Below are 27480 nucleotides of genomic sequence, written 5' to 3'. Positions count from 1 at the left end.
AATCAATGTATTAACGAGCCGTTTCTTTTGCTATGCAGTTCTGACAATATCAGTTTGTCGCCGTGACTGTTAAATGGCTTGATTTAGTTTTTTCGCGCTAATTAAGGCTTCTAAAGCATTGTATTTTCCGAATTTACTTCTGGCGAAAAAGTGAGCCCGGTAGCCGGAATCCAAGGTTTTCGTTAATCAAACATTTTGTGTTCTTGTGGTGATATTTCCATAGGGACATTCGTCACCTAACATATATTTCTTTATATCTAACTAACAAGTGAAATACCAATGTTCATGGATTTAGCTTTTTTTAATAGAACCAAATATTTTCTTAAAAGATTTCATCCGCTGTTCCACACCCTTAGAGGTAGAATTTCCAAAAAGAGAGAATTTTTTTTCTAACAGAGATGCCAATACAGATTTCCGTAGATTGAGCTTTGAAAAGGCATTCATAATGAATAATTTCATAAAACTTTTCATCCCCTATTTCACTCCCTTAGGGGATGAGTTTTGAAAAATACTGAAACACGTGTTTTTTTTTTCAACCGATAAGTCAAATACCAATTTTCATAGATCTGGCTTCAAAATTGTCGTAATAGCGACATATTTTCAAAAAAATTTCATCCTCTGTTTCACCCCCTTCTTAACCGACGCCTACAGTATAAGATCTACACCCACTGCAAATTACAAGTTATTATCCTTTGTGGTTTCGGCTGGGCAATGATGAGTTATTGAGTCGGGACGTTGCCTTCTATGTATATATATTAAGGGAAAATCATCACCATGTGTTAAGTACTTTAAAAGATATGTGTCTTCTTTTGATGAGTTGTGCACTGGACTGGGGAGGAGCAGAGGGAAGTGCCCAAAATTAGGACGCTTTACCCTGAAGAGAATCTCTCGTCTCAAGGCAGTGCACTCGACTGACCTCTACAGAGGTCACGTGTAACTATTAACGTAGAGATTTCTGCCACTTTGCTGTGGAGCACTAGCGTCACTCGCTTCAGTTGTTGCTTGGCAGGCTGACACTAACTGGTCTCCTGCTGAAAAAAAATCTAAATATACCAGTTCTTCCTTAGTATTCCTGAATGTTTTAAAATAAGTCTTTTGAGCTAAATGGGAATTTTGAGTTTCGTTTTTATTGTATGACTCTTTCATTTGAACTGTCCATTTGCTTAGGTGGGTGGTAACGTGCTCGCCTCCCGTGCAAGCGGGCCATGGTTCGATTCCCGGCCGAATTGGAGATTTTCTCCGCTCGGAGACTGGGTGTTGTGTCTTCATCATCAAATCGCCCAATGTGGCGTCGAATGTAATGAGACTTGCCCTTGCGGCCGATTTTCCCTGAATAGAGGTCTCTCGGCCAACGATGCCATACGCTCATTTCATTTGAACTTTTGGTTTCGTAACGACCTGAAACAAGCGAATACCAGTCCGAAATCACACACAGTCTTTCGAATTCTTTCGGTACAGCTAGTGCCCCCAGTCACTAATCCGAGAGTCTTCTCGGAGTGAACGATTGATACCCGTTGTGCCAGGTCAGGGGATACACAATAGCGTAAGAGGTCAGGTACAAATGATACCCACTGCTGTAAATTACTTATCACTGAAATGTAACACAGCATCAAAAACTTATGTCTGTAGCTTTATGACTATTACGCACAGTATCATATAGTCCCTAACGTTTGCAGTGAGAAGAAGTAACATATTGACAGCTCGAATTCTTTCGATGTCTACCGACTGAGAGCTATGAAACGAGAAGTCAAAATGTGGGTCCACTACCCAGCGATTGAGGATACGAACAGCATTGGCGTAAAGTCTCACTCATTTAATTGTATGAAACAAAAAAAAATTCAAGTAATTTACCTGCTCTCGCTTATTTAAAACACAAATTAATTTTCTGGCGTAAAATATAGCGTAATGTTTGAAATTCGTCGATAATCCTCAGAGTTTCTTATAAAAATGTACTCATGTCCAGAAGAAAAAAAAAAACAGAAAACTTTGAACGACTAGAGATAGGACGTTCGTATTCACAGGGCATATACATTAGTATGTTTTGCAGAAATTATTAGCGTTCGAACCATGTCGGCGCGCGGGCTCAAGGACAACATCGCAATCGCGGCGCAACAGCACCTGCCGGTAAAATGTGCCTGCGGCTCTCGCTGTCGCTATAAACCGAAGGTAATCGATCAGTGTGACTTCAGCAGACGTGCGGGATGCCTCGCAGACATTTGCCCCAACCGTAACGTTTAATCAGCGAGTTTAAAAGGGAGTGCGTTATTGGCATAAGAGAATGTGATGCATCCAGTCAGGCTCGTGTGGGAGGAAGTGTTTCGGTAGTGTAAAGGGTCTCCAGAATGGTTCACGGAAAGTCGTAGAACACGACGAGATGGGTCAGGTCCACCATCCAGACCCCCTCCCCCCCCGCACCCACCCCGCCCCGCCCCTCCCGAGAAGATCGATATCTCATCCGACTGGCACTGCAGGACAAATCTGCGATCTCCTCGACTGTGGCGCAACAGTGGACAGTGGAACACATGGTCCACTATCAGGGCTTTTTTTCTGTCATGGAAAGCTTAAAAAACCACTATAAAATGGGGTTGGTTGTCCCCAAAAAGAGCTTAAAATGGCTGACGTCATCTCACTGGCACCAATAAACTCGAAAACGCGATCGGCTGAGGGCGTGTCATCTGCTAAAATGGAAGATATGTCAGGCGACAGCTGTAGACGGGGGCGTAACAGAGTAAAAAAGGGGCACTCAAGTAAAACGTGTCTTACCGTCCAAAGCTGAGATCAGCGGGCACAGAGTGGGAGCGGATCGCCACTTAAAAGATGTCGATGGTTAAAAAGACAGTGCCCTATCCGGAGTCTAGTTAAAATTACCTCCTCCCGACGACGCGTTCGGGAGGAAGAGGTCCAAGCACAGGGAAGAGCTTTCACGTCCCGCAATTTATTATTGGGAAGTGTCGACCAATTTGTGTGCCATAAAAGAGCAACACGGCGACATAAAACATTCCGTAGATCGGCGAAGGGAATCGTGCGAATAGCTGGCTGAAGAAGAGAGACTGCAGCCTTGGCCGCTATATCGGCCGCTTCATTTCCATAGATACCAACGTGTCCTGGGATACAGAGGAACGCCACAGAGACACCCCCCAAGTGAAGCAAGTGGAGGCAGTCCTGAATCCGGTGGACCAGAGGGTGGACAGGGTAGAGAGCTTGGAGACTCAAGAGAGAGCTGAGAGAATCTAAATAGATAACATACTGTATCCTCTGATGACGATGGATGTATTGGACAGCCTGGAGAACAGCGTAAAGCTCCGCAGTATAAAGCGAACACTGGTCGGGAAGCCGAAATCGATTTGGGGTGTCGCCAACAATATAGGAACTCCCAACACCAAACGATGTTTTTGAGCCATCAGTGTCATTAAATGTGGCATCCTTCATTTGTGCGCATAGAGCAGCCGACGATAAACAAGTGAAGGGGTACCATCCATGTGAAACTGATTGACTATCAGGCTTGAGAAGCGTCGCCGTTTATGACGGCATGGCTTAGTGCGCGGCGTCCACTTCTCCGCTTACCTTCGACGAATGTGCAGAAACATGCTGGACGCCAATGGAGTATGGAACGACGTTATTGGGGACAGGAATGGTGTCAGATAGTGTTTTCGAACGAATCCAGATTCTTTTGTATGAAAATGATGGCCGCATTTTGGGTTGCTGCAGACAGGGAGAGCGGCATCACAGTGACTGCATTCGCACAAGACATACGGTGCCAACTCAAGGCCTTACGGTGCGGGGTGATGTTGGGTATAACCATAAATCACAGTTGATGCGTGTCCGGGCCACTGTCACCAGAATGACCAACGTGAAAGGCATGCTGCGACCCTTAGCCATACCCTTTCTGCACAACACTCCAGACGCCATTTTTCAGCAAGAATTACACGGTCACATGCTGCTGCACGGACATGTGTCTTCTTGGCGTCACAGGCTGTCCGCCTTTTGCGCTGGCGCGCCAGATCACCAGACTTGGCGCCAATCGAAAATTTGTGGGATGTGAAACGACGGATGCAGCACTGTGGCCCAGTGCAAACCACCACAGATGAACTTTGGAACCAGGTGAATGCAGCGTGGATGGTTATACCGCAGGACGTCACTCGCGCCTTATATGTGTCGATGCCATGACGCATGGACCAAGTTATGAGAGCCCATGGCGGACGCCGTACCTAATAGGCAACACGACACATACTGAACCGAGGTGACTGAAAAGCTGATCATTTCTGCAGAACATTCTAGTGTAAATGTCCTGTGAATGTAAACGTCCCATGTCGAAGATTTCCATATTCATTTAACATCCATGCCTGTTGGAGTTTGTTATGCGTCCGCAGGAACGGTAATTTCCAAGAATGATTGCCTATCGAAGTTGGAGGGCTGCAAACGATACATATCGAAGTTGCGATAGTAAATCGATTATTGAAGTCTCGTGGCGCGCGTTACGAGTATGTTTGAAGGTGTCAATACAGAACGACGAAAGAAAAGCGTTACAGAAGCACTTGTAAATTGAAAGGAGACGACTTACTCGTCGTCGGTGTCATCGTCATGTGACAGTCCGCGTGATATACAGTATAAGCTGCAGGGACAATTCCTTTTTTCCCGTACCCAGGGTAAACTCTGCCAATATCGCGCAGGAATATCGGCAGAGTGTCGCATGCGTCGACTTTCCCTTGCAAACGCAAGTTGTGAAAGTATAGGTACTGGAACAAATACAGTTCGTCTCTCTGTCCTGCACGCCCTTCTATTTTTATGGTAGACTTGACAGCCGTTCTATATTCTGGGTATGGACACTGGCGTCATCAGAAGAGACAAACTCGACAGAGTGGTTCATGAATTCGTGCTCGAATCCTTCATCTTTCAGAGTCTGAGGCCGGCCGGTGTAGCCGTGCGGTTCTAGGCGCTTCAGTCTGGAACCGCGTGACCGCTACGGTCGCAGGTTCGAATCCTGCCTGGGACATGGATGTGTGTGATGTCCTTAGATTTTAGGTTTAAGTAGTTCTAAGTTCTAGGGGACTGATGACCTCAGATGTTTAAGTCCCATAGTGCTCAGAGCCATTAGAACCATTTTTTGAGAGTCTGATACGACTGAAATCTGTCTGTGATGACTTTTGTTCCAGACAGCATGAAATGTTTTATGAGACCCACTAACGTCACCTTGTCTTGCGACAGTACCCTCACAACGAAAAACTTGCGTGACTCCCTTTGTATCCCACCAAAAGCCCAAATATGATCTACTTTACTTTTAGAAGGTCGTCCTTTGTCTAGCAATATGAGACTCGTCTATTTCTACTATTTTATTCGGTCCACCAATTAGAACACTGTCATTTGTCACTATCACGGAGCACACTTCTCGGCAAAACCCTAAATAGTCACACACAGTATTTGCCGATAAGTCAGTTTCTGATGCTGTGGCTTGTAACGTATAATCTCGAATTCAGCACGACACAAGAATTACGCTCGTCTGAATCGAATCGATAATGTATAGGACACGAACCACGTATTTTTTCTTATGCTGGTTCGCTTTCCGGAAAGTCCGCAATGAAATTGCAACAGAATCTCAGTGTCCACACTCCTCTTATGCACTTTCACAGACTTCGCACCACCACAGTCAACACAGTCCCTCCTTTCGTCCGCCGGCAGAAGTCCATATTTCCGGCAAAAAATCAAACATTTGTCTATACTGGATATGCATGGAATTAGATTTTCCCATGCGAGGCAGTCCGCAGAAGAAACTTGAGAAGGTTCACACATTACATTCGCTATGAAGAGAAACTGTGTCGATTTCCCAGTGGAATCACAAACAATTACGGCGGGGATGTAATGCACTCGAACTGAAGAAACAACGTAAAACTGATAAAAATGACGATCACAAAGTGCGCCACGCCATAATAGATTTACTATCGCATCTTCGATTGTATCGTTTGGAGCTCTCCAACTTCGATAGGCAATCATTCTTGGCAATTACCGCAGGAACATGCAGTCGATATGACTGCTGTGTTTTGGGTGCCACAGATAGGCGGGAGGCCGATGTTTGTTGATAGCTTACCTTGTGACTGCTATCGTTGCTCCGTTCTGTCCCTGCATTTCACGGTTTTCATAATATTTTGTTGACCGGGGACGGACACGTTCGCGTTGCTCGCCATTCGCTTCGTCTCAGACTGTTGCTCAGCAACGGTGTGGACCGGTACGGAGACTTCTATATTGTTGAAAACTGCGCCACGGCAGTATGTTGTTTCACTCTAAGACGATATCCGGGAAATAGTCATCACACAATTAGGAAAATTATTGAGCGATAATAACAGGGGTGCAGCGAGGCAGCTACAACTGGGCCAGTGTCCCCGTGGGTTTGGTGCCGCCGGAGTTAAAAGTAAGGAAAAGAGAGGAAGAATTAAAATGGGAAGGAAAAATTCAAAATTCAGTAAATTTGATGACATAGGAGAAGCGTTTGTTATGTTAAAACAATGAAAGATTGTTTTAGAAGTCATTGTGGTGTAAAGATTGCGAATCGCGTAGTTCCTTTAACCATGTCAAAGATTAATCTGCATTAGGGTGCGAACATCAGTTAACTGAATATGTAGAGCGAAATGGACTACTTGTGAACAAACGTTTTGGCCGGGGCTATCACGGAGCATGAGTTATGAGTAGCGTATATAATGTGCACTCTATGAGACTGTGACGTTGAAATCTTGTAGTCGAGATGAGAGATGGATGTGTGGCAAGGGTGTTAATGGCAACCGATCCTTTTTCTGATTACTGACTTGTAGATCCTGATAGGGCATCATGAAATACATGAGATGAGATGTTGAAAATGCTGTGAAGTGTCGCTTAACACAGGCAATACATTGCCACTTGATTAACTTCAGCCGGCCGCGGTGGTCTCGCGGTTCTAGGCGCGCAGTTCGGAACCGTGCGACTACTACGGTCGCAGGTTCGAATCCTGCCTCGGGCATGGATGTGTGTGATGTCCTTAGGTTAGTTAGGTTTAAGATGTTCTAAGTTCTAGGGTGCTCAGAGCCATTAACCTCAAAATTTTTAGACAAAGCATATTTTAAAAATTTGGAGATTTTTTTTTACGTTACCAACAAATAAATTTAATGTGATATGTATCAGTAAACACCTGTAATGTTGTTACAATCGCTGGTTCACTTTGTCTTGTAACAACAGAAGGCGCTTAATCTACAGTAGATGTACGGAAACTTGCAGCACACCTCCTGTAAATCATAGCTACACTACTGGCCATTAAATTTTGCTACACCACGAAGATGCTGTGCTACAGACGCGAAATTTAACCGACAGGAAGAAGACGTTGTGATATGCAAATGATTATTCAGAGCATTCACACAAGGGTGGCGCCGGTGGCGACACCTACAACGTGTTGACACGAGGAAAATTTCCAACCGGTTTCTCGTACACAAACAGGAGTTGTCCGGCGTTGCCTGGTGAAACGTTGTTGTGTTGCCTTGTGTAAGGAGGAGAAATGCGTACCAATCACATTTCCGACTTGATAAAGGGTCGGATTGTAGCCTATCGCGATTGCGGTTTATCGTATCGCGACATTGCCGCTCGCGTTGGTCGAGATCCAATGACTGTTAGCAGAATATGGAATCGGTGAGTTCAGGAAGGTAATACGGTACGCCGTGCTGGATCCCAACGGCCTCGTGTCACTAGCATTCGAGATCACAGGCATCTAATAGGCATGGCTGTAACGGATCGTGCAGCCGCGTCTCGATACCTGAATCGACAGAGGGGGACGTTTGCAAGACAACAACCATCTGCACGAACAGTTCGACTGACGTTTGCAGCAGCATGGACTATCAGCTTGGAGACGATAGCTGCGGTTACCCCTGACGCTGCATCACAGACAGGAGCGCCTGCGATGGTGTACGCAACGACGAACCTGGGTGCACGAATGGCAAAACATCATTTTTTCGGATGAATACAGGTTCTTTTTACAGCATCATGATGGTCGCATCCGTGTTTGGCGACATCGCGGTGAACGCACATTGGAAGCGTGTATTCGTCATCGCCATACTGGCGTATCACCTGGCGTGATGGTGTGGGGTGCCATTGGTTACACGTCTCGGTCACCTCTTGTCGCATTAACGGCACTTTGAACAGTAGACGTTACATTTCAGATGTGTAACGACCCGTGGCTCTACCCTTCATTCGGCCCCTGCGAAACCCTAAATTTCAGCAGGATAATGCACGACCGCATGTTGCAGGTCCTGTACGGGCCTTTCTGGATACAGAAAATGTTCGACTGCTGCCCTGGTCAGCACATTCTCCAGATCTCTCACCAATTGAAAAGTCTGGTTAATGGTGGCTGAGCAACTGGCTCGTCACAATACACCAGTCACTACTCGCGAAGAAGTGTGGCATCGTGTTGAAGCTGCATGGGCAGCTGTACCTGTACACGCCATCGAAGCTCTGTTTGACTCAATGCCCAGGCGTATCAAGGCGGTTATTACGGCCAGATGTGGTTGTTCTGGGTACTGATTTCTCAGGATCTATGCACCCAAATTGCGTGGAAATGTAATCACATGTCAGTTCTAGTATAATATATTTGTCCAATATCATCTGCATTTCTTCTTGGTGTAGCAATTTTAATGGCCAGTAGTGTATTTTGAAAGCCTTGAAGTGAATAATGAAGAAGTTGAAAATCCAAAGTTTATTTATTAGTGCTGTGGCTACACGTAACAAAAAAGTCAATAGTTTTTTCCTGAGTGTTTTACACCTGTTGAACTGTAGTTCACTTATGTGAGAAGTTCTGAGTATCAACTTTTCTAGTGCAAAAGAAAACGGACACAAAAGTTCGGGAACACTTGTATTTGAGAAAGTAAAGAATATTGGTTGTTAAAGTTACAGAAAATATACATTGTATTAAAATAAAGTATTATTTATTTTACTGAGTTATTTTGTTGAGAAATATATTATTTGTCGCTTTTAGCAATATTTAATCAGTAAGTGTCACTACTAAACAGATTTACCGCATCTCTGCAGTGTTAAGATAAATAAATAATTCGTTTTTATCAAGTTGAGAGACTCACTTTACGAAAGTTCCCTTTATCCATGATTCACTATTACATAAAGCTATAAAACCGAACAATCGAACTTTATTGCACTCAATTCATCTCACGCAAAAAAAAAAAAAAATTTGAAACACATAGCACGAGGCTTTGCGACGGTGCAATAATGCCACAACTGTTACATCGCTGAGGTTGGCAGCAGTCATCTCGTTAGAACACGAAGTGTTGCTGCTAGTTGCCGATATATAATAGCAGCTCTGTGGAGGACGTTGGTTAATTTTTCGAGAAATAAATGATCCACAGAGAGAACTTGACTTACTGTACACAGGTATGCTGTACTTAACAGTGGCAAGGAATATGAATTTAACCGGTTCTCACTTTTCTGAATTGAAACTTTTTGACACTGTCAATACTGACATTTTAAATTATGTTGCTGTTCTCAGTTCATGGTTCAGCTACTCAGCCGACCCATTATACGCAAAATTATCATTTATACGCAAATTTAACATAAGCTTTTGTGATCTTTTAGCGATTTACGTAAAATGATTCGCTAAAGAAATCAGTCTATGTAAAATAAAGTATTTTCACGTACCTTATTGTTATCATAAAATATAGAGAACAATTTGCCCGAAATAACGTGCAGTACTTTATGTATAAAGTACGGGTCGCGACCCTAGGTACAAGTAGACTGTTTTTTAGAACGTAAGAATTTTGTTACCCATATGAAAGATTACGTGAGTAAAAAAGTAGTGTAATAATTCATAGAAAAAATAAGTGCGCATTTCATATTCTGTTCGTGTGTCCCTTTCCGCTGAGTTGAGCCGCCGGGTGCAGAACTTTTATGTGACACCTCTTAAGCGACTTGCGTGTCGGTAATGATGAAGACAACACAGCACTCAGTCCTCACGCGGAGAAAATCTCCGAACCGCCCAGGAACCTGACTCGGGCTCTTCGCATGGCATTCAGCCACACTGACTACACCACCTTTCAAAATTACCAAGTAACTGAGGCAACAATGTTTTCAGTGGAATGAGTTAAGCTTGTTATATTTACAGTGAATCGTTTCACAAACGCGAAGGGAGTTGCGCAGAATGTGATTTCTGACAGCACAGTCCGTTGGCCAGTGCAAGCCAGTACTTTGTCTCCAGTGATCGTAATGTTGAAGGAAGTCTCCGTTCCTATGATAAGTTTCGGGATCACAAGAAGAATGAGGTAGATAAACGAATGGCAAGCTTAGATGTATGCAACCTATATTGAGGACGCTGGAGTAGCAGATGTGTAGATACGAAAAGACTTGCTAAAGATGGAAATCATCATCGAACATGATGAAAGACTGATGAGTACATTTTTAAGAAGGGGAATGATTAATAGCTTAATCTTTTGAATGATATGGCTTTAACATGAAGTTTTTTCGCTCGTGTGGAAATCATTGTGGCAGTGAGTGCATGACAGGTTCTATCCTTTCAATTGGAGAGGCATTGGGAAGTATTTTCTGCCACAGCATTTAAAAATAATTAATGTCTCTGAAGAATATTGCATTTGACAGGTAGGAATTCAGCAGGAAAGGAAGATATGCTGTCAACTGATCCAGGCGTTGTACATAGGGCTGGGCAAACGATATTCGCCTTAGAACGGGCTCGAGATTTCCCGATACGCCCAGATTTCAAGCGATGCACAAGAAAATACGAACTAGCCAGAACAAGAAGCCGTAGCGCAATATCAAATTTGACAGTTTCGTCAAATGGTATCAAATCCTACCACAGCACAAACTCCATTGTATAAGGAATAACAGTTTTCATGCAGTATGAGTAGATGTAAACATTCTCCTTAAAAATAATTCTTCACCAAGTTCAGTATTTCGTTTTTTTTTTTTAATTAGAGACTATAAGGTGGGTTGCGAATGATCATTTGGAACTCAGTTAATACAACTCCTATAAGAGTAGTAGGTAAAAAAGTTACCGTCTTTTAATCAGCTTGAAAACGATGTGGTTGTATTCGGAGGAAACAAGGAAGAAAATTAATTGCGAATGAAATGCTTAATAAACGAAATATTTCCTATCAAACTGAATGTAACTGCGATCTCGTGAGTAAAATACAGCACCAAGAGCCCTCGTGGGGATAGTAGCGACTAGATCCTGGGACGAGCGAAAGCTCGAGAGTTAAACTGAATCGCGATTGCGATCTTTTGTTTACTTATTAGCTGCTGTTTTTACGTATTACCTGCACTGTAGAAGATATTCCGCTTCATGTTTCACAGTTATTTTGTTATTACCATTAATAGCACTTTCATAGTACGAAGACACCTCGTGGAGATAGTACCGAAAGTGGCTAGACAGCAGGGTAATCGAAAGCTCGAGCAATACTCGAGAATTCTCGAGTCGTGATCGAAGAGACGTCTTTGTGCAAAGGCCGGATACGTCTGTTTGTGTTTACAGAATGCGCGGGCCATTGGATGGAGGGCGAATGAGGGACACGGGCTTGCCAAGCTGTTCCGCGCATGTGGCGAACTGGCACGCATCCCGCCTCCCAAGCGAACCAGCGGGTTAGCACTGTAGTTCAAATACTGAAGCGACAGTCTCTTTCAATAGTTTCTCTCCGAGGTAGAGCTACCTGTTTTACATTTTCACGTTGCTCATTGAAAGCACTTAACAGTACAGAACCACCCAGACCACCACAAAAAAGCTTTACATGGTACTCGACAATTCCCTAGATCGCTTCAGGCACCTGCCGGGATGGTTCCTTTGGAAGGTGACGACCAACTTCCTTCCCCATCATTCCATAATCCAATGGAACCGATGAGGTCGCTGCTTGGTCCACTGTCCCTAATAAACAAACCAACCAAGGTACTCGACTGCATGTTACCCCAAAGTGATTTGGCATTGGTTCCGTCGATATACCCACAACATAAAACAGTCTTTCAATATCTGTCAGAAAATTTTGGACGATTTCTCATGAGAAGCGTTCACTGACATGCAGCTATTCCTGGTCTTTCGCTAGCCTTAATTCGTTCGGGGATATGTAGAAAGCGAGGAAGCTTACTGCTCGACGTCCCATCTGCGACGCAAGATTACAGACGGAACACACACTTTGTGAGACAAGGACGGGGAAGACAGCAGACTGGATGTCACGAAACCCAAAATCTGTGTGGCTAGACGGTGAATTGAACCTAACTCCTCTTGAATATGAATCCAAAGTCTTAACTAAGCATCATCTCGCTCGGTCAGTGTTATGTAGTTCGGAAAAAATGCTAGTGCTTTAAAATTTACTTTGTATTGATTTTTGAGACATTGATGAAACGATACCAAATCATTAATGACCGAAGTGGGCCCTCCATTGAGGGAAATAGGCTGATACGGCTGGTCTCTCACGTCACTTAAAGAAATCGCGAAATTCTTCAAGTTGGTGTTCGGTTTGACCTATTCTTTCAGTGCTTGATATTATTCATGATGGATGCGAGATCGTGATTGGTAAACTCAAGGTTCAAAATGTGATAATTAAACTGAATGTCCAAGTGTAGGCTCTACCACCATACATAATGCGAAATCACTGGAATCGAAGCGTTTCCAATTACCAAGCCTTCATCATCAGAGCTATACTACAAGACTCTGATAAAAGCGATAAAAATACTAAAAATTTGTGGTCATTTCCCGTGTAACCGTTTCTTCCCTAAAATGTGCTTCAGTACAATTTTTCTGCCCATTCAGTAAAACACACGTCCTCACGGAAAAGTGAACCACCCAGAAGACATAATCAGATGTCAGTGTCAGTGTAACATATACGTATATGTACATACCATCGACGGGTTTGTACATGTCTAGCGTAGCAATTCTCTGTGAGGGGTTGCACTGTCACCAGAGTGACGTCATTATTCTTGGTGATTAGTGTTGTTACCAGGCCTGGTAGGGCATATAAGGAACGTGAATAGCATCATATGTTGAGGTATCACTGTGAAGGACACGGAGATGCCGCGTGGTCGTGTGAGAGAGCGTTATCAGCATCTGACGGAATTAGAGAAGGGCCTCATTTTGGGGTCTCCATTTCGCTGACTAGGCGAAGCATGCAGTATCCATATTTGTGGCGTATTCGCATCTCACAGTGGTCCGATGTTGGATTGCATGGTAACGTGAGGGCAGATTTATTCATCGTCAAAGTTCCATTCGACCACATCTGACGACCACGCGTGAGGATGGCTGTATTATGCACCAAATGTGCCGTAACCCCTTCACGTCTGCGCTGCCACTAGAGAACAAGTATTGGACTCCTTGCAATATTCTGTGTCATCCCATACCATCGTTCAGAAACCTTTTTTTCACATTATTAATATATAGATAGTTGTGTACTGTTCGTGACTGTAACTTGTAGTTTAGGCTCTGAGCACTTTCGGACTTAACTTCTGAGGTCATCAGTCCCCTAGAACTTAGAACTACTTAAACCTAAGCAACCTAAGGACATCACATACATCCATGCCCCAGGCAGGATTCGAGAACCCCCGACCGTAGCGGTCGCGCGGTTCCAGACTGTAGCGCCTAGGTATTATTAATTAATAAGTATTTTAATAACTATTGTTCGTAATTATAGATATTGTTAATAATTATTAGTTAATAATCCTTAACCATTTTTTTGCTTGCTATAGTTATTCATAATCCACGACCTAATTTCTTAAGGTGGATCTTATGCCGTCGTAGCCACTGTGTTATGCTCTCGTAGCCACCGTGTCTGGCTGAATGAACTAGCTCATTAGTAACGCACTAACACTTGCAGCCACACACACCACTGCCCGTATCCCACCAATAGGATGCAAGCCATACATATTATTATCGTTATTCTTTTGTTTTCTTTTCTATTTTTATCGTAGTGTTGTATACTTTTGAAAACATATATACAATTAAGGAAGCAAGAAATTATAGAACATGAATGAGATAAATTTCAAGAAACAAAAGATAGATAATAAGATATGTAGGATATAGTGAGAAATGTTAGAACAACCTCCTTAATATTATTTACAGTTTTCGTTAAGAACGGACATAGATGGTAATTTAATTCTTACAGTTTAAAGTGACCATAGAGCTACAATAGCCAGTCACTTTTAATTTAATTATGTGCAATTGTAAATAATTATAAGAAGCGATCAAAAACTTTCCGATTGAAGGTGCTGCTGCAGCGTATATGCGACGTGGTGCGACTCCGATGTGAGTTTATAAGCACCGACTTGTGGGCAAGAGATTAATGTGGCATTCGTGTCTTTTCTTTTCGATGCTCTTGTGGTAAGTGCGGAAACGTGAGCTGTGGCGACGTTTTTGCCAAATTCGTCCAAAAACGACCAACGTGCAGTTACTCTTCTCTTGGCTGCCGAAGGACAAACACTGGTAGACATCCATCGGAGAATGAAGAGTGTGTATGGGGCAGCTTGTCTGTCGAAAACAATGACTGCGACAAGAGGTGTTCAGGCTTCATGACAACGCACGCCCCCATATCGAAAAAATGACGGTACGCAGAAGTTACGCCAACTCAAGTGGGGAACACTTGAGCACCCGCCGTAAAGTCCTGATATCTCCCCTTGCTACTATGACGCCTTCAGTACATTGAAAAAGGCCTTCGAGGGTCGACGGTTCCTGTCGGAAGAGAAAGTGTAGCAGGCATATACGGACTTCTTCACGGAGCGGAACAGGGTGTTTTATCAAACGGGTATCTGTTTTATCAACCTTGTGCGTCGGTGGGTTGATTGCCTCAATGCTCACAGCGATATGGTCTGATCGGCATGCCCATTCTGGACTGCGTGGCCTTCGAACGGAAACTTTTTGATCGCCCCTTATAATAATTTCTCAATCACGATCGATATCTCCAAATAAAAATGTCTTCTCTGCTGTGAAACACATCTCTTCTGCTGAACAAGTGTCCCTAGCTCTTAAGATGTGCGTTTTGGAGCCCAATTTTACTATTCATTTTTTTCTTGTTTTGGTCCGTACTACCTCTTCCCAAGATATAGAAATCAAAGAGCTTGCAGTGGAATATATTTGTTTCACATTATCGAAGATGAACAAGTGCTGATAGCTCTTTAGATGTTCATTTAGAGCCCATGTTTACGGACCTTTTTTCTTCGAGTAATCTTTCCTGTCATATCCCTGAATACTCCCGTTTCTCATCTGGCACCCTGTGCTACTGGGCTCAAACTGCGTAAATATACAGCTTTTTAGTGACTTCTATGACAATTCCAAGTCACTTTCACTTGCTATAGTAATAATACTTATAGACAGATGCATTTACTCTATTGTTTAATAGTATTTTGTTTTTGTTTTAGGGACAGATAGACGAGGTAACGTAGCGTTGGTTACAGTTTATGGTAACTATACATCTACAATAGTCAGTCGATTTTAAGACCTAATTATACTGAGTAATTCTGAATTACAAGTGATGTTATAATATTAAAACTTCCATATTAAAATTAATGATTTAATTTAAAACATCCAGCCAGTAATCAACGTTTTAGTATAAATTATTGTTGAGCTCAGATTATATATAATGAAATTCACTGTCACTTCCACTTACTATATTATTGTTTATAGAAAGACAAGTGTAGGATTAAATACGATGCACAGTTTATAGTCACTAGACAGCTATAATTCACATCGCTTCTAAAGCTAGGTACTATGTCTGTAGGAGTAGTGGAGCTGCCGTGGTTCTGGGACAGAGGACCTATTGTTTTCCTTATGTAAACACCGAGCCACTTCAAGTAGAGTACATATGTAAACAAAGTTCACTCCATTAACCCACTCCATTGTTTGTTTATGACCCTAGTATTAACAAACTGTTTAGTTGTGCTCTTAGTTATATTTATGCAAGTCTAACTTACAACAAATACTGTTAGCCTAATCTTAACGACCACAATTTATAACCTAATGTGGCCACCAGATGCTTTTAGCCTTACGTAAACAAAAACGACATTTGTGCTCTTAAGTTATGTTTATGCAAGTTTAACTTACAACAAATGCTGTTAACCTAATCTTAATGACCATAATTTATAAACTAACATGGCCGTCAGATGCTTTTAGCCTTATGCAGATAAAAACCACGCTTCTGCTCTTTAGTTGTGTTTATGCAAGTTTAATTTACGACAAGTGCTGTTAGCCTGATTGTAATGATCATAATTTATTATTTAACATGGCCGCCAGATGCTTTTAGCCTTATGTAAACAAAAATACTCTTGTACTCTTAAATTATGTTTATACAAGTCTAATTTATGACCACATATTTGTAGTCTATTCTCAACAGCTAAAATTTATAACCTAGAAAAGGGTTACGTCCCATTCCCCACCCCTCTAGGCTGTGGTGGCCATCATCATGAGGTGGACTCATCATTCGTTCTCTGGATGTCGGTCAATCACCGTCAAAAGACAGCAGGAGCAGATATCGGCCACTGCACCCAGAAAATACAAGTGTGAAATTCAAATGCCATTTGCAGTTTCGGTTTTGCAATTTGCAGCAGAGTATTGTGGCCATTAGCATTTTCTGCAATCATTCCTATCATACGACCAGTTACCATTGCTGTGTACAGTTTTGGGGGAATTTGTTCTGACTTTGAGGGCACCTTGTTAACTTTCTTCCTTCAAATACCCACTGATTTTTATTATCATCGTCCATAGACAAACACACATAGATTATCATAAACATGAGGCTTTAAATGTTAACATTAACCACTACAGTGCATTATTCAAACAAATACGCTCTTCCTACGTACCAAGTCTACGTTTCACTATAAGGAACTTCTCCCTGCATTACTAGTGTGTTAAAAACAATGGTCTACACACTGTGACATCACTGTGAGGCCGCTGTAGAGGACTGTCACACGGTGAAATTACAGTAGACTTGTAAGTAATGAAAGAAAATAAAAAAATTCAAGTGGGGACATTTTGAGAGACAACTATGTAAATATACATTTGACATTGCTAAAGTATACTGTAAACAATTTCCCACCTTGTGCTGCTTCTGCCACTACTGAGGATAGGATTGTAGTATTAGAGGTATGCACTTTTGTACAAGCAATAAAAATACATATACTGAGATCCACACTGGGAGTGTGTGCATCCCCTGCGCTGCTTGTCTGGAGCTCCCACCACTCATACCACTGGTAGGGCCCAGTCTGCCGCTCTCACAGCACTGTCACCACATGCCACTACCTCCGAGTCAGCTGGAGAGAAGGTGTACAGTGAATCTCTCAGCAGTACATCCTGCGGCAGCGTCGTGTGAAGGTAGAGGAACTGCCAAAATTCTCACCAGATACGTGCATAACAAAGCGGTGCCTGGAGCAGGTAGGCCTTTGTTCTAGTCCATCGCACAAAGACCAACATGTGTCAACATCTAAAATGAGGATACCGATGTTCAGAGAATGATATGTATATATATGCACGGTAAGTCTCTGCTGACCCCCAGTTCTGGGTGACTTTCCTGAAATCCTAGACCGCTCCAGTCCTTTTCCTTCATCCCTCTTCTTTCCACTTCAACCCTTCTGCCTGAGGAAGGAGCCAGTGGTTCCAAAAGCTTGTCAACTACAAGCATCTTTTATGTGTGTGTTCTGCCGCCGCTTGGTGAGTAGTTTTTTAGCTATCCAATTAAATAATTTTGTCAATAATTGGTTGTTTTAGTTGTGTATATTACAAAAAGGTACGGCCAAACTTGGAAACATTCCTCACACACAAAGAAAGAAAATATGTTATGGACATGTGTCCGGAAACGCTTACTTTCCATGTTAGATCAAATTTTATTACTTCTCTTCAAATCACATTAATCATGGAATGGAAACACACAGCAACAGAACGTACCAGCGTGACTTCAAACACTTTGTTACAGGAAATGTTCAAAATGTCCTCCGTTAGCGAGGATACATGCATCCACCCTCCGTCGAATGGAATCCCTGATGCGCTGATGCAGCCCTGGAGAATGGCGTATTGTATCACAGCCGTCCACAATACGAGCACGAAGAGTCTCTACATTTGGTACCGGGGTTGCGTAGACAAGAGCTTTCAAATGCTCGTGGTCGTGCGGTGGCGTTCTCGCTTCCCGCGCCCGGGTTCCCGGGTTCAATTCCCGGCAGGGTCAGGGATTTTCTCTGCCTCGTGATGACTGGGTGTTGTGTGATGTCCTTAGGTGAGTTAGGTTTAAGTAGATCTAAGTTCTAGGGGACTGATGACCACAGCCGTTAAGTCCCATAGTGCTCAGAGCCATTAGCTTACAAATGCCCCCATAAATGAAAGTCAAGAGGGTTGAGGTCAGGAGAGCGTGGAGGCCATGGAATTGGTCCGCCTCTACCAATCCATCGGTTACGGATCTGTCGTTCTCCATCTACATGACTACTCTGCAATTCACATTTAAGTGCTTGGCAGAGGGTTCATCGAACCACAATCATACTATCTCTCTACTATTCCACTCCCGAACAGCGAGCGGGAAAAACGAACACCTAAACCTTTCTGTTCGAGCTCTGATTTCTCTTATTTTATTTTGATGATCATTCCTACCTACGTAGGTTGGGCTCAACAAAATATTTTCGCATTCGGAAGAGAAAGTTCGTGACTGAAATTTCGAAAAAGGTCTCGCCGCGACGAAAAACGTCTATGCTGTAATGACTTCCATCCCAACTCGTGTATCATATCTGCCACACTCTCTCCCCTATAACGCGATAATACAAAACGAGCTGCCCTTTTTTGCACCCTTTCGATATCCTCCGTCAATCCCACCTGGTAAGGATCCCACACCGCGCAGCAATATTCTAACAGAGGACGAACGAGTGTAGCGTAAGCTGTCTCTTTAGTGGACTTGTTGCATCTTCTAAGTGTCCTGCCAATGAAACGCAACCTTTGGCTCGCCTTCCCGACAATATTATCTATGTGGTCCTTCCAACTGAAGTTGTTCGTAATTTTAACACCCAGGTACTTAGTTGAATTGACAGCCTTGAGAATTGTACTATTTATCGAGTAATCGAATTCCAACGGAGTTCTTTTGGAACTCATGTGGATCATCTCACACTTTTCGTTATTTAGCGTCAACTGCCACCTGACACACCATACAGCAATCTTTTCTAAATCGCTTTGCAGCTGATACTGGTCTTCGGATGACCTTACTAGACGGTAAATTACAGCATCATCTGCGAACAATCTAAGAGAACTGCTCAGATTGTCACCCAGGTCATTTATATAGATCAGGAACAGTAGAGGTCCCAGGACACTTCCCTGGGGAACACCTGATATCACTTCAGTTTTACTCGATGATTTGCCGTCTATTACTACGAACTGCGACCTTCCTGACAGGAAATCACGAATCCAGTCGCACAACTGAGACGATACCCCATAGCTCCGCAGCTTGATTAGAAGTCGCTTGTGAGGTGTCAAAAGCTTTCCGGAAATCTAGAAATACGGAATCAACTTGTGATCCCCTGTCGATAGCGGCCATTACTTCGTGCGAATAAAGAGCTAGCTGCGTTGCACAAGAGCGATGTTTTCTGAAGCCATGCTGATTACGTGTCAATAGATCGTTCCCTTCGAGGTGATTCATAATGTTTGAATATAGTATATGCTCCAAAACCCTACTGCAAACCGACGTCAATGATATAGGTCTGTAGTTAAATGGATTACTCCTACTACCCTTCTTAAACACTGGTGCGACCTGCGCAATTTTCCAATCTGTAGGTACAGATCTATCGGTGAGCGAGCGGTTGTATATGAGGCTAAGTATGGAGCTATAGTATCAGCGTAATCTGAAAGGAACCTAATCGGTATACAATCTGGACCTGAAGACTTGCCCGTATCAAGCGATTTGAGTTGCTTCGCAACCCCTAAGGTATCTACTTCTAAGAAACTCATGCTAGCAGATGTTCGTGTTTCAAATTCTGGAATATTCCATTCGTCTTCCCTGGTGAAGGAATTTCGGAAAACTGCGTTCAATAACTCCGCTTTAGCGGCACAGTCGTCGATAACAGTACCATCGGCACTGCGCAGCGAAGGTATTGACTGCGTCTTGCCGCTTGTGTACTTTACATACGACCAGAATTTCTTCGGATTTTCTACCAAATTTCGAGACAATGTTTCGTTGTGGAACCTATTAAAGGCATCTCGCATCGAAGTCCGTGCCAAATTTCGCGCGTCTGTAAATTTTAGCCCATCTTTGGGATTTCGCGTTCTTCTGAACTTCGCATGCTTTTTCCGTTTCCGTTGCCTCTGCAACAGCGTTCGGACCTTTTTTGTGTACCACGGGGGATCCGTTCCATCTCTTACCAATTTATGAGGTATGAATATCTCAATTGCTGTTGCTACTATATCTTTGAATTTGAGCCACATCTCGTCTACATTCGCATAGTCAGTTCGGAAGGAATGGAAATTGTCTTTTAGGAAGGCTTCTAGTGGCACTTTATTCGCTTTTTTAAATAAAATTATTTTGCGTTTGTTTCTGATGGATTTGGAAGAAATGGTATTGAGCCTAGCTACAATGACCTTGTGATCACTAATCCCTGTATCAGTCATGATGCTCTCTATCAGCTCTGGATTGTTTGAGGTCAAGTGTGTTTTCGCAACCATTTACAATTCGCGTGGGTTCGTGGACTAACTGCTCGAAATAATTTTCGGAGAATGCATTTAGGACAATCTCGGAAGACGTTTTCTGCCTACCACCGGTTTTGAACAAGTATTTTTGCCAACATACCGAGGGTAGGTTGAAGTCCCCACCAACTATAACCGTATGATTGGGGTATTTATTTGTTACGACACTCAAACTTTCTCTGAACTGTTCCGCAACTGTATCATCGGAGTCTGGGGGTCGGTAGAAGGAGCCAATTATTAACTTAATTCGGCTGTTAAGTATAACCTCCACCCACACCAATTCGCACGGAGTATCTACTTCGACTTCACTACAAGATAAACCACTACTGACAGACACAAACACTCCACCACCAATTCTGCCTAATCTATCTTTCCTGAACACCGTCTGAGACTTCGTAAAAATTTCTGCAGAACTTATTTCAGGCTTTAGCCAGCTTTCTGTACCTATAACGATATCAGCTTCTGTGCTTTCTATTAGCGCTTGAAGCTCAGGGACTTTTCCAGCGCAGCTACAACAATTTACAACTATAATTCCGACTGTTCCTTGATCCAAGCACGTCCTGTAATTGCCAAGCACCCTTTGACATTGCAGCCCATCCCGCACTTTCCCGAGGCCTTCTAACCTAAAAAACCGCCCAGTCCACGCCACACAGCCTCCGCTACCCGTGTAGCCGCCAGCTGAGTGTAGTGAACTCCTGACCTATTCAGCGGAACCCGAAACCCCACCACCCTATGGCGCAAGTCAAGGAATCTGCAGCCAATACGGTCGCAAAACCGTCTGAGCCTCTGATTCAGACCCTCCACCCGGCTCTGCACCAAAGGTCCGCAGTCGGTTCTGTCAACGATGCTGCAGATGGTGAGCTCTACCTTCATCTCGTAAGCAAGACCGGCAGCCTTCACCAAATCAGATAGCCGCTGGAATCCAGAAAGAATTTCCTCAGATCCAAAGCGACACACGTCATTAGTGCCGACATGTGCCACCACCTGCAGCTGGCTGCACCCTGTGCTCTTCATGGCATCCGGAAGGACCCTTTCCACATCAGGAATGACTCCTCCCGGAATGCACACGGAGTGCACATTGGATTTCTTCCCCTCCTTAGCCGCCGTATCCCTAAGGGGCCCCATTACGCGCCTAACATTGGAGCTCCCAACTACCAGTAAGCCCACCCTCTGCGGTTGCCCGGACCTTGAAGGCTGAGAATGATCCTCTGAAACAGGGCAGGCAGCTGCATCTGGCTCAGCCAGAGACAGTGCCTGAAACCGGTTTGTCAGACGCACCGGGGAGGCTTTCTGATCAGCCTCCGGGGACGCCTTTCGCTGCCTGCCACGCCTTGGAACGACCTCCCAATCAACCACAGGCGAGGGCTCAGCCCCAGTGAGGCAGCAACCGGGGCAACCACAGCGGCAGACCGATCTGGGGACAGACGGGACGAGGTTGACATCCCCGTGATACCCGAGTCCGGCTCCCCACAGTGGTGCCCATTGGCAACAGCCTCAAGCTGCGCGACCGAAGTCAGCGCCGATTGCAGCTGTGAGCGAAGGGATGCCAAGTCAGCCCTCATCCGAACACAGCAATCGCAGTCCCTGTCCATTCTAATCGATGTTTAACAACAGTTACCGAAACACGAGTCCGTGCCTAGATAACGCAAGCGGAACACGCAAAGAATGTATCAACTAACCTGTACAAATGCCTAACGACTGCGCTACAATCTGCTGAATTTACGATTATAGTAAGTAAAACTCGAAATTGCACCTCCTATACGAAACTCACACGCAATTTAAATAAGAATCTACGAAGTAAACACTAAAGCGCGATGCTACAACTGTCAAGTACTATAATACGCTCGAAATATATGAATTAAACAATGCAAGTACCCAAAAACACGCAAAGAAATTAATTGAACTATCTAACAAATAAGTAAGCAAGGGTTATACGACTTGCTGCTGCAGCTGCTTATCCAACGGCGGCAGGGAGCACACTGACTGTGACCAACCGACACTGGCCGTTCACAACAAAAACAGAAGACAGACGACTGCGCGAATTTGCACTATTCAGGTACTAAGGCGCGATGCTACAACCCTCAAATACTATATACGCCTGAAATATATGAATTAAACAATGCAAGTACCCAAAAACACGCAAAGAAATTAATTAAACTACCTAACAAATAAGTAAGCTAGGGTTATACTACTTGCTGCTGCAGCTGCTTATCCAACGGCGGCACGGAACACACTGACTGTGACCAACCGACACTGGCCGTTCACAACAAAAAAGCGTACGAACATTCGACTGAAATGTGCAGGAGCTCCATCGTGCATGAACCACATGTTGTGTCGTACTTGTGAAGGCACATGTTCTAGCAGCACAGGTAGAGTACCCCATATGAAATCATGGCGGTGAATCGAGGAAGTACAGTACATACTGACGAAACTAAAATGAGCCCTAACATGGAAATTAAGCGTTTCCGGAGCAGCACAGGTAGAGTATCCCATACGAAATCATGGCGGTGAATCGACGAAGTACAGTACATACTGACGAAACTAAAATGAGCTCTAACATGGAAATTAAGCGTTTCCAGACACATGTCCACTTAACATCTTTTCTTTATTTGTGTGTGAGGAATGTTTCCTGAAAGTTTGTACGTACCTTTTTGTAACACCCTGTATATATATATATATATATATATATATATATATATATATATATATATATATATATATATATATAATCTTTGTGTGTGTATATGTACGAGCATTGGAACGTAAATAGTGGCAACTATTTATTCACAACGGATACAAAAGAGTTACATGTTTGCACCCGTTACTGCCCTTCAAAGTGCTCACCAGCGTTGTGTAGAAACCGTTGGCAGCGATGTGGAAGGTGTAGCATACCGTCAACAGAGCCTATCCTGTTGATGGTGCGAATGGAGTGGTCAACTGCTTGTAGAATCTCTGGAACAGTTCTGAAGCGAATGCCATGAAGTGGTTCCTTCATCTTTGGAATCAAATGAAAGTCACAAGGGCGTAAGTCTGAGGAGTTTGGTGGATGGTACAGTACTTCCCAGTCCCATCGACCGAACAGAGCAGCCACAGCTTGCGCTGTTTGCGCCCGCACATTGTGTTGCAAATTGATAGGTGGGTTGCACAGAATGCGTCGCCGCTTCTTTCGCAAAGCTGGTCGCAGGTGATGGTCCATAAACGAACAGTAATACCATGCATTGACGGTCTGCCATGGAGGAACGTAATGCGTTAGGATAACATCATCACACCATCACAATCGTACATGAGAACCACCATAACTTTAGACCGATCCGTTCCCACCGCCAACAGAACAGGCTCTGCTAATGGTATACTACGCCTTCAACATTGCTGGCAACAGGATTGTTGGTGACAACTTTGAAGGACAGTGATAGGTGCAAACATGTAACTCTTTTGTATCAGTTGTGAATAAATAGTTGCCACCATTTAAGTTCCAATTATATATACACTCCTGGAAATTGAAATAAGAACACCGTGAATTCATTGTCCCAGGAAGGGGAAACTTTATTGACACATTCCTGGGGTCAGATACATCACACGATCACACTGACAGAACCACAGGCACATACACACAGGCAACAGAGCATGCACAAGGTCGGCACTAGTACAGTGTATATCCACCTTTCGCAGCAATGCAGGCTGCTATTCTCCCATGGAGACGATCATAGAGATGCTGGATGTAGTCCTGTGGAACGGCTTGCCATGCCATTTCCACCTGGCGCCTCAGTTGGACCAGCGTTCGTGCTGGACGTGCAGACCGCGTGAGACGACGCTTCATCCAGTCCCAAACATGCTCAATGGGGGACAGATCCGGAGATCTTGCTGGCCAGGGTAGTTGACTTACACCTTCTAGAGCACGTTGGGTGGCACGGAATACATGCGGACGTGCATTGTCCTGTTGGAACAGCAAGTTCCCTTGCCGGTCTAGGAATGGTAGAACGATGGGTTCGATGACGGTTTGGATGTACCGTGCACTATTCAGTGTCCCCTCGACGATCACCAGAGGTGTACGGCCAGTGTAGGAGATCGCTCCCCACACCATGATGCCGGGTGTTGGCCCTGTGTGCCTCGGTCGTATGCAGTCCTGATTGTGGCGCTCACCTGCACGGCGCCAAACACGCATATGACCATCATTGGCACCAAGGCAGAAACGACTCTCATCGCTGAAGACGACACGTCTCCATTCGTCCCTCCATTCACGCCTGTCGCGACACCACTGGAGGCGGGCTGCACGATGTTGGGGCGTGAGCGGAAGACGGCCTAACGGTGTGCGGGACCGTAGCCCAGCTTCATGGAGACGGTTGCGAATGGTCCTCGCCGATACCCCAGGAGCAACAGTGTCCCTAATTTGCTGGGAAGTGGCGGTGCGGTCTCCTACGGCACTGCGTAGGATCCTACGGTCTTGGCGTGCATCCGTGCGTCGCTGCGGTCCGGTCCCAGGTCGACGGGCACGTGCACCTTCCGCCGACCACTGGCGACATCATCGATGGACTGTGGAGACCTCACGCCCCACGTGTTGAGCAATTCGGCGGTACGTCCACCCGGCCTCCCGCATGCCCACTATACGCCCTCGCTCAAAGTCCGTCAACTGCACATACGGTTCACGTCCACGCTGTCGCGGCATGCTACCAGTGTTAAAGACTGCGATGGAGCTCCGTATGCCACGGCAAACTGGCTGACACTGACGGCGGCGGTGCACAAATGCTGCGCAGCAAGCGCCATTCGACGGCAAACACCGCGGTTCCTGGTGTGTCCGCTGTGCCGTGCGTGTGATCATTGCTTGTACAGCCCTCTCGCAGTGTCCGGAGCAAGTATGATGGGTCTGACATACCGGTGTCAATGTGTTCTTTTTTCCATTTCCAGGAGTGTATATGATGCACTGAGAACCATAAGGGTCTGAAGACCCAAAGCACACTATTGTAGAGCCCACAGTTGTGTGAATATCTCAGAAACCAGTGAGACAGCTTTTCGTGAATGTGCATTTATACAACATGGGCCTACTGCCTAGATAAACCTGACTCACCATGTCAGAAGCATGAATAAATGTCACAGCCTCACAATTGGAGATGATGTGCCTTAGGCCTTCATGGTTCTCAGTGCCTCGCATATAACACTTGACAAAATTTATTCGAAAGTAGCTTCAACTTAGCAGTGTGCAATCTACATTTTGCATAAACTATTTGATCAAAGTCATACAGACACCTACTAAAAATTCTACCACTACCATAACGATTGGTGATGTAAAGTGTCCCTCATAAGAGTCGTTACATGTGTCTTCTCACGTATTTTCGTATACAGGGTAGTCCATTGATCGTGACCGGGCCATATATCTCACGAAATAAGCGTCAAGCGAAAAAACTGCAAAGAACGAAACTTGTCTACCTTGAAGGGGGAAACCAGATGGCGCTATCATTGCCCCCGCTAGATGGCACTACCATAGGTCAAATAGATATCAACTTCGATTTTTTTCAAATAGGAAAACACATCTTTTATTACATACTTGTGTAGTACGTAAAGAAATAGGAATATTTTAGATGGACCACATTTTTCGCTTTGTGATAGATGGAGCTGTAATAGTCACAAACATATGGCTCACAATTTTAGACGAACAGTTGGTAACATGTAGGTTTTTTAAATTAAAATACAGAACGTAGGTACGTTTGAACATTTTATGTCGGTTGTTCCAGTTTGATACATGTATCTTTCTGAGAACGCATGCTATTACAGCGTGATTGTCTGTAAACACCACATTAATGCAATAAATGCTCAAAATGATGTCCGTCAATCTCAATGCATTTGACAATACGTGTAACGACATCTCTCAACAGGGACTCGACTTCCGTAATGTTCGCACATGCATTGACAATGCGCTGATGCATGTTGTCGGTGGATCACGATAGCAAATATCGTTCAACTTTCCTCATAGAAAGAAATCCGGGGACGTCAGATCCGGTGAACGTGCGGCCCATGGTATGGTGCTTCGACGATCAATCCACCTGTAATGAAATAAGCTATTCAATACCGCTTCAACCGCACGCTAGCTATGTATCGGACATCCATCATATTGGAAGTGTATCGCCATTCTTTCATGCAGTGAAACATCTTGTAGTAACATCGGTAGAACATTACGTAGGACATCAGCATATATTGCACCATTTAAATTGCCATCGATAAAATGGGGGCGAATTATCCTTCCTCCCATGATGCCGCACCATACATTAACCAGCCAAGGTCGCTGATGTTCCACTTGTCGCAGCCATAGTGGATTTTGCGTTGTCCAATAGTGCATATTGTTCCGGTTTACGTTACCGTTGTTGGTGAATGACGTTTCGTCGCTAAATAGAACACGTGCTAAAAATATGTCATCGTCCCGTAATTTCTCTTGTGCCCAGTGGCAGAACTGTACACGTCGTTCAAAGTCGTCGCCATGCAATTCCTGGTGCATAGAAATATGGAACGGGTGCAATCGATGTTGATGTAGCATTCTCAACAACGACATTTGTGAGATTCCCGATTCTCGCGCAATTTGTCTGCTACTTGTGTGCGGATTAGCCGCGACAGCAGCTAAAACACCTAATTGGGCATCATCATTTGTTGCAGGTCGTGGTTGACGTTTCACAAGTGGCCGAACACTTCCTGTTCCCTTAAATAACGTAACTATCCGGCGGACGGTCCGGACACTTGGATGATGTCGTCCAGGATACCGAGCAGCATACATAACACACGCCCGTTGAGCATTTTGATCACAATAGCCATACATCAACACGATACCGACCTTTTCCACAATTGGTAAACGG

General features: G+C 44.2%; 1 protein-coding gene across 4 annotated transcripts in view; it reads left to right on the top strand.

The window, feature by feature from the left end:
* The window catches only part of LOC126334955 (sialin), a 273379-nt gene that overhangs the window by 75517 nt on the left and 170382 nt on the right, over window positions 1-27480 (top strand). Inside the window, exon 3 of one of the 4 annotated variants that reach the window (XM_049997703.1) lies at window positions 15361-15375. The exons of the other annotated variants lie outside the window; for them this stretch is intronic. Within the exon in view, the coding sequence (XP_049853660.1) occupies window positions 15361-15375 (15 nt within the window). The remainder of the gene's footprint in view (window positions 1-15360; window positions 15376-27480) is intronic. 4 annotated transcript variants of the gene reach the window in all.

This window comes from Schistocerca gregaria, chromosome 2, assembly GCF_023897955.1.
Source record: "Schistocerca gregaria isolate iqSchGreg1 chromosome 2, iqSchGreg1.2, whole genome shotgun sequence".
NCBI lineage: Eukaryota > Metazoa > Arthropoda > Insecta > Orthoptera > Acrididae > Schistocerca > Schistocerca gregaria.
This window is presented reverse-complemented; position numbering and strand designations above follow the sequence as displayed.